The sequence below is a fragment of the Crinia signifera genome, chromosome 2, assembly GCF_055691185.1.
Source record: "Crinia signifera chromosome 2, ASM5569118v1, whole genome shotgun sequence".
Lineage (NCBI taxonomy): Eukaryota > Metazoa > Chordata > Amphibia > Anura > Myobatrachidae > Crinia > Crinia signifera.
Window position 1 is genome coordinate 352,521,740 of NC_139218.1, and position 14,091 is coordinate 352,535,830.

Sequence of the window (14,091 nt, forward strand, 5' to 3'; positions counted from 1 at the left end):
TTGTACAGGCCGTTTAGATAGAAATCTGCTTAATCTGTGCTCACCAGTTTGTAATTACTGTACTCCTAAATCACTGACACTATGTACAAGTGAAGAGCTGGTGTGTATACTGCTAGTGAGTGTTTAAAAAATCTACCCATACTGTCAGTCAAATCAGAAAACATAGTCTTTTGGGTTGGTTTTGGCAAAATTATGAGACAACATGTACACTAATACAGTGATACAGTGATATAATAGTCTTTTGTAGTCAAGACAATCACACAAAGCTTAGACAACGTTTTCTGTTGCCTGAACACAAAAGTATTATATACTACGTCCTGGTGCCTGGAATACAGAAAGGGGTAAGGATCATTAGGTCACATTCAAAAGGTCGACGTGGGGTTTTTCGCATTTTTTTTTGTCCCGAATGTCGACATGGACACTGAAATGTAGCACCGCATGGCTCGCTACACTCGGCACGCTATTTTATTCTCCCACCATGCCTTAGTGGATGGCAGGGCATGAAATATCGCCTGCCGGCACAGATCGCTTAAAAAAACCCTGTAGAAAACCCCATGTCGACCAACATGCTGGTGACCCAATGACCATTTCCCACAGAAAGGAACCCATGACTCATGTTGCCTTGAGGACAGTTTGGGAACCTCTGTTTTAACAGTCCATGTGTCAAGGCTAACCATGCTTGGGCACAGGTCAGCCTGATTTAAAAACAGAAAACAACCATAGTGCAGATGGTTTAAACAATTCGAAATATAACAGCCAATGTATGCACTCGCATAGATCCACATATTTAAACAGCAATATGTGGGCACTGATGGTCCTGCATAGATAAACCTCTCCAAACAAAAGGTATTATGTGGGTCTCTGAAAACCCAAGAGTATATACAGTAATAGTGCAATACTTTTATTACAGTTGAGCACTCACATGAACATATAAGAAAACACCATGGAAGGTGTAAAATAAACACTGGATGCAGATAGCTGTGCAGGGTGATACTTGCTTCCGGTAAGCCCGGGGTACCGGCTCCTCCAATGGTTCCCAGATGGTTAACAAGTCTCTCCCCAATTAGTTTCTCTAGATCCAGTGAGATGGTGTTCCATTTCAGCTTTAACATGTTTTCAGACCATAAAGGTCCTTCCTCATAAGCCAACAGCTGTGAACTTCTGAGGAAAAGGTATTTTTTGTGGATTATACAGTGTTGCACTATTATATACTCTTGAGTTTTCAGAGACCCACAGGATACCCTCTGTTTGGAGAGGTTTATCTAAGCAGGTCCATCAGTGATCACATAACGCTGTTGAAACATTTGGATACATGCGAGTGCATACATTGGCTATTAAATGTCCATGGTATAAACCATCTGCACTATGATTGTTTTCTGTTTGAGATTTTAGGGAAAACTTCCAGACTAATGAATATCTTCTAGATAAAAAGAATTCCCACGTAAGAATGGATCTATAGCTCTACATCTGTATTGTAGTATAGCTTGGTATGACCAATTTCTATGTACAATAATGTGTCTGTACCTCACTACTCCAGTCTTAATGTATTACCATTTTGTTCCAATTGGAAACATAGGATTTATGGTTTTACCTTGTTAAATCCCTTTCTTTGAGTCCATAGGGGGCACAGGAGTTCACGCTGGGTATGAGAAGTGAGGTAATAGAGCATGCACCAAAGGGTTACAAAAATGTACCCAGCATACTCCCTGCCTCCCCTATATCCTGACCCTGGGTCACCAGTTTCAGTAGCAAGCCCAAGGTAGGAGCAGAGCCAGAGAAGAAGGAAAACCATATACGCACACAGAGCATTAAACTTACATGTCGTATAACAGACACTTCTATACATATAAAAATCCCGCAATCAGGTGCGTCTGGGAGGGCGACCTGTGCCCCATATGGACTCAAAGAAATTATTTAGCAAGGTAAGACCATAAATCTATTTTCTTTTTTGTCCAGTAGGGGGCACAGGGGTTAACGCTGGGATGTCCTAAAGCTGTCCCCCTCAAGGGTGGGGGGACGCTTCTGTACCGTGGAAAGTACACAAGTACCGACATGTTGTTTCATGGCGCCGTGCGTCTGAGTCCCCTTGCGGGGCTCGATACACTATCTAAAATCAACTCCATGCCAACATGGATCATGGGGGTATGAACTATCCATGTTGGTAAAGTTAAGTTACTTTATTTTACATAGTTTGTGGTGAGCGTACAACCCGGAAGTAGCACGGCACGCCATGCTGGTGCTGTGAAACTACACAAGTACCAACATGTCTACCAAATTGTGCATCCACGATGCAAAGATATCAAAAGCGTAAAATTTGATAAAGGTCTGTGAGGAGGACCAAGTAGCCGCCCTACAGAGCTGTTCAGCCGAGGCACCGTGACTAGCCACCCAGGAAGTAGCCACAGTCCTGGTAGAATGTGCCGTAATTCCCCCTAGAGGAGTGAGATGCGCAGAAAGGTAAGCTTGACGTACAGTCAACCGAAGCCATCTCACCAAGGATTGTTCCGAAGCAGGCCAGCCCTGCTTATTGACATCATACAGATAAAATGGCCAGGATAAAAGCAACCTTCCAGGACTGCCACTTTAGATCCATCTCCTACAAAGGTTCAAATGGTTTAGAATAGCCAATTTTCTTTGAAAGTGCAGGTGTCAACCTTGTCTGTCCTGTTTCAAAGATGACTGGCACACAACCAAATCGAGGCTTGCTTGAAGAAACATCAGTAAGCGACAAAGGCGAAAAACTTTGGTAGAACACCAAGAAAAATAAGTCTTCCAGATTCTGTAGTAAATTCAAGCAGACAAAAGTTTCCTGGCACACAACATAGTATGAATAACCTCTGGTGAGAAACCCTTATCCCTCAAGAGGTATATTTCAAGAGTCAACCTGTCAAAGCCAGGCGGCTCAGGTCCGGGTGTAGAAACGGACCTTGGGAGATGAGATCTGGACGTAGAGGCAGTCTCAGAGGAGATGCTACTGACAGGCTCCGTAGAGCTGCATACCACCCTCGACGTGGCCAATCTGGGGCCACCCGAATCATCGTTCCCTCCTCCTTGAACTTTCAAAGTAGACGAAGTAGAAGTTGAAATGCATAGATGAGGGGAAACTGCCATGGAGCCGTCAAAGCATCTACCAGAAAGTCTCCGGGATCCCTTGTCCTAGAGCCGTAAAACTCTACGTTGAGGCCCAAGCTGGTTCCTGCTGGAGGATCAGTTCCTCGTGGTGCTGCATATCTGGAACAGAGATCATCTGAGTCCTGTGAAGAGAGTGTTCAAACACACCCTGCAGGTATGCGGCATTGGATATGGTGCCTCCCTGTCAGGCTTCGCGTTAGGCATACTGACAGTTAAAGACAGAAACCAGCAGTTACAGTCCTGAAAATAAAGAAGTGTTCCTCTATAGGGAAATCTAAAGGCCCACTCGTACACTTGCAGCCTTACACACAAAGAGTTGCAAGGCAATTTAGTCAGGGCAAAGTTACTCAACAATTCAGCAAGCTGAAGAGGAGAATAAGTATCTAAATATACTATAAACAGTGACACTCAACTTCCCATATAGTAGGAACTGTACAGCCAGCAGCAGGAGAGGAGACTAGCTATTATAAACCAGGCCCGAGAGCAAGATATAAGGGAGAAACCCAGGCAGCCTCCGTTTCTGTACCCAGCATGTGCTCAAGATGGCCTCTGAGGGAGAGAGAGAGAGTGAGGAGCCAGGTCAGGGAGGGACAACAATTGACAAAGTTGTCAATTAATCCCCCTCGGGTGCTAACACACCCGGGACATATCCTGAATAACTGTCCCTGGGGGTCTAGGGAAGGGTGAACTAAGCCTAGACCCGCACCTTGCCTGCCCCCCTGCTGTTTCCAGCGTGCAGGAGGAGATCACCACTGCTTAACTGCCCGGGGACAGAGCATGGCTGGCGGGAGTCTGCTACCGATACTCAGGGCATGCGGCGGAATTCCCCAGCAGAGTTACTGGTGCTGCCACCACCGGGTGACTCACTAATAGAACACCCACCCGTCCGCAGCTCAGCTGTAACCCAAAGCGGTCTAAAAGCCAGCGATAGAGGTGCCTGCTCCTGCCTTGGCACCAATGACAAAATTGCTGACCCAGGGTCAGGGTATAGGGGAGCATGCTGGGTACATTTCTTGTAACTCTTTGGTGCATGCTGTGCTACCTCATCTCATACCCAGCATAAACTCCAGTGCCCCCTACTGGATGAAAAAGAAAGGTATTCTAAGGATGTAAAGAAAAAGTACTATTTGGGAACAAATAAAAAGGGGAATCAGCTGTAAGGGGCAGTGGTTGTAATACTGACAGAGGAAGAAGTCAGAAGACATCTAGTTACTAATATATAAATTGGGCACTTAGGAAGTTGTTTTATTTATTTTGTAAAAGCAATACCTGGTTTGCGAATAGTACATAACCTTCCATCTTCATCAATCACGATGGTCAGGAGTCCAGTGGCTAAACTCTCTTCTTCATCTGTTGGGTCCACCAGTATGTGCGTACTGAGAAGAGACATGATAATAATACATCGGAGAGTTCGCTTACGCCAATGTCACATGCAAACAAGGCATAACACTGACTTTTTAAGGACAAAAGCCCATAAGTAGTAATTTCACTATATGAATTATTTTGTTAAAAGCACAAAATAGAATAAAGCCAGATTCATTAAAATGATTAAAGGAATGATGAAAAGAACAATAAGGGGGATATTCAATCACCGGCGAGCATTGGGGGAGATGGACGCCGGGCGCTATTCAATGCTGTCTTACTCGACAGCATTGAGCAGTGGATCTCGCAGAACGAGCCCGACTTCACAAGCAGTCGGGCTCGTTCTGCCGAGAACGGCCGGGAATTGCCGAGCTCACGGCCGCAGCTGGACTATTCCCGGCTACGCCCCCTTCTCGCCGACCGAGAACGGGACTGGGTCATAGCTGTCGAGCCAGCTCGACAGCCGTGACCCGCAGAATTGAATACCCCCCCTAAGTATTATTAAAACTATTAAGATCCCAAATTCCTTATCCATAAAGATTTCAGCCAGCTGTTGTCATCACATATATAAGGTTAACTACTCCTCACCTCTATGAAGTAAATTACCGCTAGTGACCACGCGACAAACCAAATTACGCCTTTTAACTTCATTCAGCCTAAAACTAAATTTTTCCTTTGGTGGAATAAGGGACCACATATATTTAGAATATTGTTCACATAAATCCTTCTATAATTTCCCCTCATCACAGAACACTTACTCATCAAACACGGCAAATGATGTGGAAACCGGTTGTTTGTGAATCTTCAGGGGAGTGGTTGATGATAACTCCACTTGGGCCAAACCGGTCTCTTCATTTATTTTAACGGATGGCAACTGTACTGTAAGGAGAATAAGCAAAGTGAGTGAGAGTGTGTGAGTGTGTGTGTGTCCGCCCTCTCTCCAAGAAGGAAAAGCAGATACCAGCAGCTACATGGGAGGAAGCTGGCACTTGAGAAGACAGCGGACAGTGGGTCTTATTCAGACCTGCTCACTAGGCTGTATTCATTCGGAGCCTAGCGAGCCGGTTAAAGCCATCTTGCCAAACACACGCCACCCCCCCACTAAAATATCCTTGCTATACTGTGAGCTTACACATCCGTACAAAAGGAACGTACCATCAAAGGATTTTTCCTCTGCACACAGCCAAAAGAAAACTTACACACTACGGCAGGGGTGAGGAACCTCAGGGCCATATGCAGCCCCTGTAGCCGGTCTGAGTGACCCACCCGGCGGCTTTGCCGGGAGTAAAGTACATGGTAAATCTCGCTAGAGGGCAGTAGTTCTCACGAGATTCCTCTTAATCAACGTCAGCCGGAGACTCTCAGTCCTATTCAGCCCTTGGCACAAAAAAGCTTCCCCACCCCTGCACTACGGCGATCCGCCGATGCTGATATTAGCAATGGCATGACCCCTCATCAGCGAGCGCATACACATTTGCCGATGCCACACACGAGGGGGCTGCAGCAGGGGGATGGCTGTCATGCTGCAGCATGGCCGTCGTCGACGATGCCCTCCCTCGTCTGGACATGCTGCACGAGGGAGGGGGGTTGTTAACGAGGCGCGGGAGCATGACTCGTTAACAACGCACAGCGTACACACCGGACGATATTGTTCACAATATCGTTCGGAAAGCCCATCTAGTGTGTATGGGCCACGCCCATGAAATGCCGGGTGTCCACCCCAGAATGCCCTCTGTGTGTCAATCACTGTGAGAGTGCCCCATCGACTGAAAATATCGCATGTGCAGACCCCCACCATCGACAGAAGGGGCCGAATTCGCAGCTCTACGACCAGTTCTGAATCGGCCCCATCCACATCGTCACTAGTGATTCTGAAAAGTTTCCAATACACAGAACAAAATGAAATGTTGAATCAATTTCTTACCATTCCTCAGAGCAGCAACCAATGCACAGGTACAGGCATCCAGGAGATTCCCATCATAGTTCAGACATATGAGGTCACAGTACAGAACCCAGACCAGCTACAAGCAGAGGAAGGAAGAAACGCCATTACATCTACAGCATATTCCCTCAGTCTACCAAACGTTGCTATACATTTCAAATATATATATATATTATATACATACACACACTCCAGGACTAGAGGATATGTCATTTACAGACTTCTCCCACAAAACAGAATGCCATGTGCAGATAAATAACTAATACATCTGGTCTCAATACCCCATGCAGCGCGAGAGGCCTTGTGTGAGCGAGCCGCCAGGTCCCAGGCAACATCAGGCTGCTTTTGTGATGATAGTGCAGATTAATTTGCTCTAGGACACTTTTTTATAGGGGGGGGCAGGGGGGGTATTCTGATTCACTCGGAAAGGCGCAATCACTCTCTAATGGACAAAACCATATGCACTGCAGGTGGGGCTGATGTAACATGTGCAGAGAGATTAGATTTGGGTAGCGGGTGTACTTCACACATTGATATCTATATTGCAGTGTAAAAATAAAGCAGCCAGTATTTACCCTGCACAGAAACAATAAAACACCCAAATCTAACTCTCTGCACATGTTACATCAGCCCCACCTGCAGTGCATATGGTTTTGTCAATTAAGTAGAGATTGTGCCTTTGTGAGTGAACCAGAATAACCCCCATAGTGTGTGCCTGAGGCTGTATATGGAGCAGAACAGAACTTATAGTATATTGGAAAAAACTCTTCATATGCAAATACAAAGGCTCAGTCGCACGCACATATACAGATATATAGATAGATATACGCACACACACACACACACACACACATAATCAGCAGCATCTCCTCATGCGTCCAATTCCATTGCATTACATCGAATACACATTTTCAGCACAGAAGACATCAGAGGCAGGATGGGGTGTGGGTCAAAAGGTCAACAGTAAATACGTTGACCATGCATTAGGTCAACACGGTCATGGAGTCTACACAAGCAAAATGTCGGCATGGGATTTTCACTTTTTTGTGTCTATGTCGACAGAGGTCGATATGGACACAGTATAAGTGTATTGCTGCACTCGCCGTGCGCCGCACATTATAATATGATACCTCTATACCCCCTAGGAAGTATGAAAAAGGTAGTTTAAAAAAAAAATCATAAAAACCTCATGTCAACTTTTTTCATGTAGACCTTTTGCTTGTGTCAACCTTTTGACTGTCAACTTAATGGCCACATACCAGCTGGAATATATCCGGGGACCTGGCATGCCAAGAGGGGCTTTTTAGTGTGACTGCAGCAAAGATTAATGAGGACATATGTACACAGATTCATGCAATGTAAACTCTTATCTACAAAACCTGCTACACACTGCTATGGAAAATGATTCATTCTTGAACACATTCTCAGATTATGTTGGGGAACGGACCAATATTTTGTACCAGGCCAAATCAAAATACAAAACCCAAGAATGACTAAAGCTAAATAGCAGAAATTCGGATTATGTGGAAAAGAATATACCTACATCACTTAATTGCAGGCTGACAACTGCACAGTGCACTACCTCATATGTCCCACAATTGTATTTTTTTATTTAACTCCATCTGCGTAAGAAATTAGTGGATCAACCACTGCAGACGTTCCTCCCTGTGAGGTCCTACATCATGGTTAAAGAACTTTCCAAAAAATAACGGATTGCATTCCAAGCAAGTCAGGAATATGGTTCAAGAGAGGAGCAAATATGGGACAGAGTACAAGGCCGGAAATGCCCACACTAGCATGCGAGAGGATGTGTACGGTAACACTTTTGATGATCTACGATTGATGATCTAGGTAGATTAGAGGAATAGCCAACATCATGGCAACTACACTTTAATGCTAAAAATGCAAAATCATGCACTTGGGTCTCAAAAATCCAAAAAGACTAAATATAGTATAAAAGGGCACCGAAACCAGCCTGTGAAGGGTGTGAAATCGAGTGCCGTTGCCGGCTTTTAAAAGGCCGTGGCAACGGCACCCTTTTTATTTAACAGGATAGACCCCAAAGAGTGAATAAGGAAGGCCATTTGTATTAAATTACGTTTAATTGGATTAATGTTAATATGACTTTATGGTTTCATTTTCTCTTTCTATTTAGGGTGGACTTTGAAGAAGTGAATATCAAAGCCCATACACACGGAGCGATGAGCCCTATTGAGCTGACTCCATATGTATGCTCTCGAGCAATGGTGATGCGCGGCCCCTCATTTTGCCATCGTCTGACTAGATCTTAACTGCATGCAGTCAAAATCTAGTCAGCCAGATAGCCAGTGTACTCACCAGACAGCACTGGTCAGCACAGATCCCTGGTATGTAACGCGTGTCAGTGATGTGTGCCGAGCAATCTGTGCTAAACTACATCGCTCAGCACGGGGCTGAAGTCGTGAGACAGATCTCCGTCAGTGCGAACCGTTTTACCGAGGCAATCACACAATCATGAATGAGCATATTATTTTGTATATTAAATTTTATAGCAGTACTTATAAAAACACTTGGTCTATAAATAGGCTAGAACTAAATAACAAGCAATAGATAGTAATACGTAGTTATATTGGGAAATAAAGCTGCACCGAGGATACTTAACTACAGGGGAGATTTATCAAAACTTCTAAAGAGGAAAAAGAGGTGATGTTGCCTATAGCAGCTAATCAGATTATAGTGATTTATCTAGTATATTCTATAAAATGAAAGCTACAGTCTGATTGGATAACATAGATAACACCTCCTCTACCTTATTTACCACAATGCCTTAGGGTCAGATGTATCAAGCTTCAAAAAGTGATAAAATGGAGTGTGATAAACAGCCAGCCAATCAGCTCCTACCTGCCATGTTACAGGCTCGGATTGAAATGACAGGCAGGAGCTGATTGGCTGGTTGTTTATCACTCTCCACTTTATCGCTTTTTGAAGCTTGATACATGTAGGTTGCGTGTCCACATTACAATTTGGGTACGTAATCTACAGTAAATAATATCAATAAATATATAAAGTAGTAAGTGATGTCCGTACTTTGTTGTTGGCAATGCACAGCTCTTCTTTCTCTATTATCTGTGAACTAAACACAACACACATAAAATTAATCTGATCTTTATTTGCATGCATGATAGTAATCTGCTCAGTTTAAAGAGGTCATTTACTTAATACATACATACATACATACATACATACAATAGTGCCAGATTATTATTATATTTATATGGCCAAATTCGTGTCTGCAGCACGGTTCAGCGATTAGTTATAACTTGTACACTAACGCATAGGATAGCTAGAAGTAAATGATAAAACCAAACTCCGGGTGGAATGAAAGGGGGCAGTGTGGGTATTGGAGAGTGACTCATGGTTACAGCAAGTAATGAAAATTTGCACAGGGAGGAATAAAAAGAAAATCAGCATATAATGGTCCTATAACCAACAAGTGGCCAGACACACAGGATTAGAGCCGCAGGTTGTGAATAGGAGACAGAGGAGCAGAAGTGCACAAGTACTCACCTATACAATTATCTGTCCATTCTTTTGATATCATAAAAATGCCCATTTAACTGTATAGGTGTGTATGCATCGATGATGCAGGAGGAACAGTCGGCAAACAGTTTACAATGCTTCTGCAATGCTCAGGATTGGGTGGTTTAAGTGTTTATTAAGCCCATACACATTGTATACATTGTGTACTGTGCTTACAGGAAGCTAATGCTGCGGGTGGGCAGCAAGGCTGAACGGGAGATTTTTACCCACTAATCTGCTGATTGTATATATTGTGTACAAAGCTTTAGTGCATGGTTCAACCAGGAAGGGTAATGGGAGTGAATGTAAGTGGAAGGTCAGAGCGGCAAAGTAATAAGTCGTGAGGAGGGCAGACTGGCTTTTAGGAAGAGGTGAATCTTAAGAGATCATTCAATGGTGTGGATACTGATAAAGTCTACTATGGAGACATGCGAGTCCCAGAGCAGCCCTGGAGAAAGCAGAATCAAGGTTTCATCTATAGCCTAAAACAGTACTTTCTATTCTTTTTTTAGTTTTCTGCTCCATCCTCATCTCTTCAGGAAAAAAAAGTTTTAACTTCACTTGTGATATTAAAATCAGACACCTGGTGGCGCTAAATCGCTCATTTTAATTTGACTGTGCTGCGGTCAGAAGCAGCAAACACAGAACCGCTGGGAACGTGAGGTACCGCTCTGACTGGTGCACAAAACATATTTACAGTAATTATATAATGAATATGGTTTTAAAGTGCAGACTATCAGCTTTAATTTGAGGGTATACAAATCCAAATTTGAGGAAGGGTTTAGGAATTACAGTTTCAGATGTAGCCAATCACTTTTTCAAAGGGACCAAACGTAATTGGGCAATTGAAAAGCTGTTGCACGGACAGGCCTTGGCTATTACTTTGTTATTTCTTCATCAATTAAGCAAATAAAAAGTCAAGCGCTCATCCGAGAGATCGTACATCCGAGAGATCGTGGGAAGTGGTCAAATAAACAGTTTGGGAAATTAGGAGAAAATAAAAAATGTACTGTTGAGCTCTGCAACAAAAAAGCCCTGGACATCTACTGTACATAACTGTGGTGGACAATCGCAGGATCCTTTCCATTACAAAGAAAAACCCTTCAGCACATCCAGGCAAGAGAAGAACACTCTCCAGGAAGTAGGGATAGTATTATCGAAGTCCTACCAAGGCCAGATTGGAATTTGCCAAACACATGTAAAAAAAAAAAAAAAAGCCCCAGAGTTCTAGAGCAGCATTCTTTGGACAGATAAGATGTACCAGAATGAGGGGCGGTTTTGAATGTCTCATGAGCCAAAGCATACCATAACGTCTATGAGGCTATAAAGCTTCCAATGTCACTGGTCCACTAGTGTTTATTGATGATGTGACCGAGGGTAGAAGCAAATGGATTGATTCTTAAGTATACAGGGATATACTTTCTGCCTACATCCAGTCTAATTATGCAAAGTTGGTGCTTCACAACACAGATCGGCAATGACACAAAACATTGAGCCTGATTCAGATTTGCAAGAAAAAGCAAGCAACTGGGTCGAGACACGACGCTCTGCAGCTGTGCAGAGAAATTCAGATTTGGCTTTAAACCTAAATCTAAATTGCAGTGTAAAAATAAAGATGTGCAATATCTGTGGGCTACATGCAGAAGCAGCCGGTATTTACCCTGCACAGAAAACAATAAATAAATTCGCAACCCTTGAATTGAAACATCATGTTCCAGGCACAAAATTACCCAGCATTTACTGATGTGCATGGGTTCCAGAAATCAGGTAGTCATTGCCTGCAAAGGATTACTGACAAAAGTATTAAAAATGAACATTTTATGATGATTTTAATTTGCCCAATTAAATTTGAGCCCCTGAAAATGTGCAATGCAAGTCCGGGGGGCCGTGGGGGGTGCCGGCTGAACTCAGAGGTATTTTTAAATTGGCAATCAATTACAAGGCACGAATTTGCTTTAATAATGACTGCCCCTTTAAATAAAAAGTTCAGTTGGAATTCCGCACAGCTGTGGGGCTCGCACCTCATTACACTCAGACCATTATTTTTGTTAAATGCCTTGAATTAAAGCTGAAAGCGTGCACTTCATCAGTGTATCATATATATATGGAGAAGGCCTGGCACTCCCGCAGCTGGGTCCGAATACCCCGGTGCCTTCCAGGACAGGTAGGTAGAGGAATGGAAGAGGAAGAGGCGGCACTCAAATGGGATTTTTCAAAAGTGTATTGTGGCAAAAGAAAGGACCAACGTTTCGGGGTCTTAATCACCCCTTTGTCAAGGTGCAAGTGGAAATCAAAAAATTGATTTCCACTTGCACCTTGACAAAGGGGTGATTAAGACCCCGAAACGTTGGTCCTTTCTTTTTCCACAATACTTCCAAAGATGCAAAAAAGGGATTTTTGTAAGAACTTACCGTTCGAATCCCTTTCTCTGATATGGTCCTGGTGACACAGCTCAACACTGGGATGTAGGAGGGTCCGAAGGAGCCAGGCACCTATCCTAAAGCTTTAGAGGGTAGGCTCCTCCCCTACTGCATCCCTGGACTCTTCAGTTCAATCTTTCAAAGCCACTGGAATACATTAACTCAGTACAAACGCCTGCACATATTATATGCACATTTTATAACAGAAAACTGTTAACTTTTAACCATTTTAACATGAACATCATGAAACTTCTGGCATACTTACTGAGCGTAAGGGAGGGATCGCTGTGTCACCAGGACCATATCAGAGAAAGGGATTCGAACGGTAAGTTCTTACAAAAATCCCTTTTTCTCTTTCAATGGTCCTGGTGACACAGCTCAACACTGGGACGTTCCAGAGCCGGTCCTTTGGGAGGGTACGCTCAGGTCTGCAGCTTTCAGCACTGCTCGCCCGAATGATGCGTCCTCCGACGCGAACTCATGGAATCTATAGAATTTGGCAAATGTGTGAACAGATGACCAAGTGGCAGCTCTGCAAACCTGCTCAGCTGTGGCCCCATGTCGAACCGCCCAAGAGGTGGCAACTGACCTGGTGGTATGCGCATTTATTTTGGCCGGTACTGGCCTACCCACTTTGGTGTATGCAAAGGCTATCACAGACCGCAACCACCTAGCAATAGTCTGCTTAGATGCAGGCCAACCAATTTTGTGTACGTCATACAATACCAACAATGTGTCAGTCTTCCTGACACTCTTCACTCTGTCCACATATATGCGTAAGGCACGCACAACATCCAAAGTTCTCAACTTGTCCCTTTTCTTAGAACCCTCTGGGGGTTGAAACACAGGTAGAACTATCTCCTGATTTAAATGGAAGGTAGATACCACCTTCGGTAAAAACTGAGGCACTGTTCTTAAAACAGCCCTGTCATCATGAAAAATTAAGAAGGGAGATTTACATGACAAAGCTCCCAATTCTGAAACTCTTTTAGCAGATGCTACTGCTAACAAAAACACTAGCTTCCACGTGAGAAACTTAAAGTCAGCCGACCTTAAAGGTTCAAAAGGTGCCTTTTGAAGGCATTCCAAAACCAGTGATAGATCCCAAGGTGCTACTGGTTGCTTGTATGGAGGTTTCAACCTGGATACTCCTTGTAAAAAGGTTTGAATTTCCGGCAAAATGGCTATCTTTTTCTGGAAATAGATGGACAAGGCCGAAATCTGCACCTTCAGTGACTGAAGGCTTAGGCCCGATGAAAAACCATCTTGTAAGAATTCCATCATTCTTGATAGCTTAAAATGAGATGTATGAGCCTTTCTTCTCTCACACCATCGAATGTAAGTCTTCCAGACTCTATAATAATTTGCCGAAGATACAGCTTTTCTGGCTTTTATCATAGTCTGTACTACTGCCTCAGAAAACCCTTTTCTTTTCAAAATGGTGGTTTCAATAGCCAGGCCGTCAAAATCAATCGATCTGAATCCAGGTGATTGAATGGGCCTTGTCTTAGAAGGTCTGGTCTCAGAGGTAGACGCCATGAGTCCACAGACAACCTCTGAAGCCTCGAGTACCAGGATCTCCTTGGCCAATCTGGGGCCACTAAGATCACTGGAACTTTCTGCCCCTGTATTTTCTTCAGAAGTCTCGGTAACATTGGTACTGGTGGGAATGCATAA

The 14,091-nt window shown here is 43.8% G+C and overlaps 1 protein-coding gene across 1 annotated transcript in view; it reads right to left on the reverse strand.

Annotated features, from left to right (window-relative positions):
- EXOSC8 (exosome component 8) overlaps positions 1–14,091 on the reverse strand; it is a 29,901-nt gene that overhangs the window by 1,624 nt on the left and 14,186 nt on the right. The window contains exons 7-10 of the mRNA XM_083169771.1: positions 9,503–9,548; positions 6,419–6,515; positions 5,253–5,373; positions 4,402–4,508 (exon numbers count right to left, since the gene is read on the reverse strand). Coding sequence (XP_083025897.1) covers positions 4,402–4,508; positions 5,253–5,373; positions 6,419–6,515; positions 9,503–9,548 — 371 coding nt within the window. The remainder of the gene's footprint in view (positions 1–4,401; positions 4,509–5,252; positions 5,374–6,418; positions 6,516–9,502; positions 9,549–14,091) is intronic.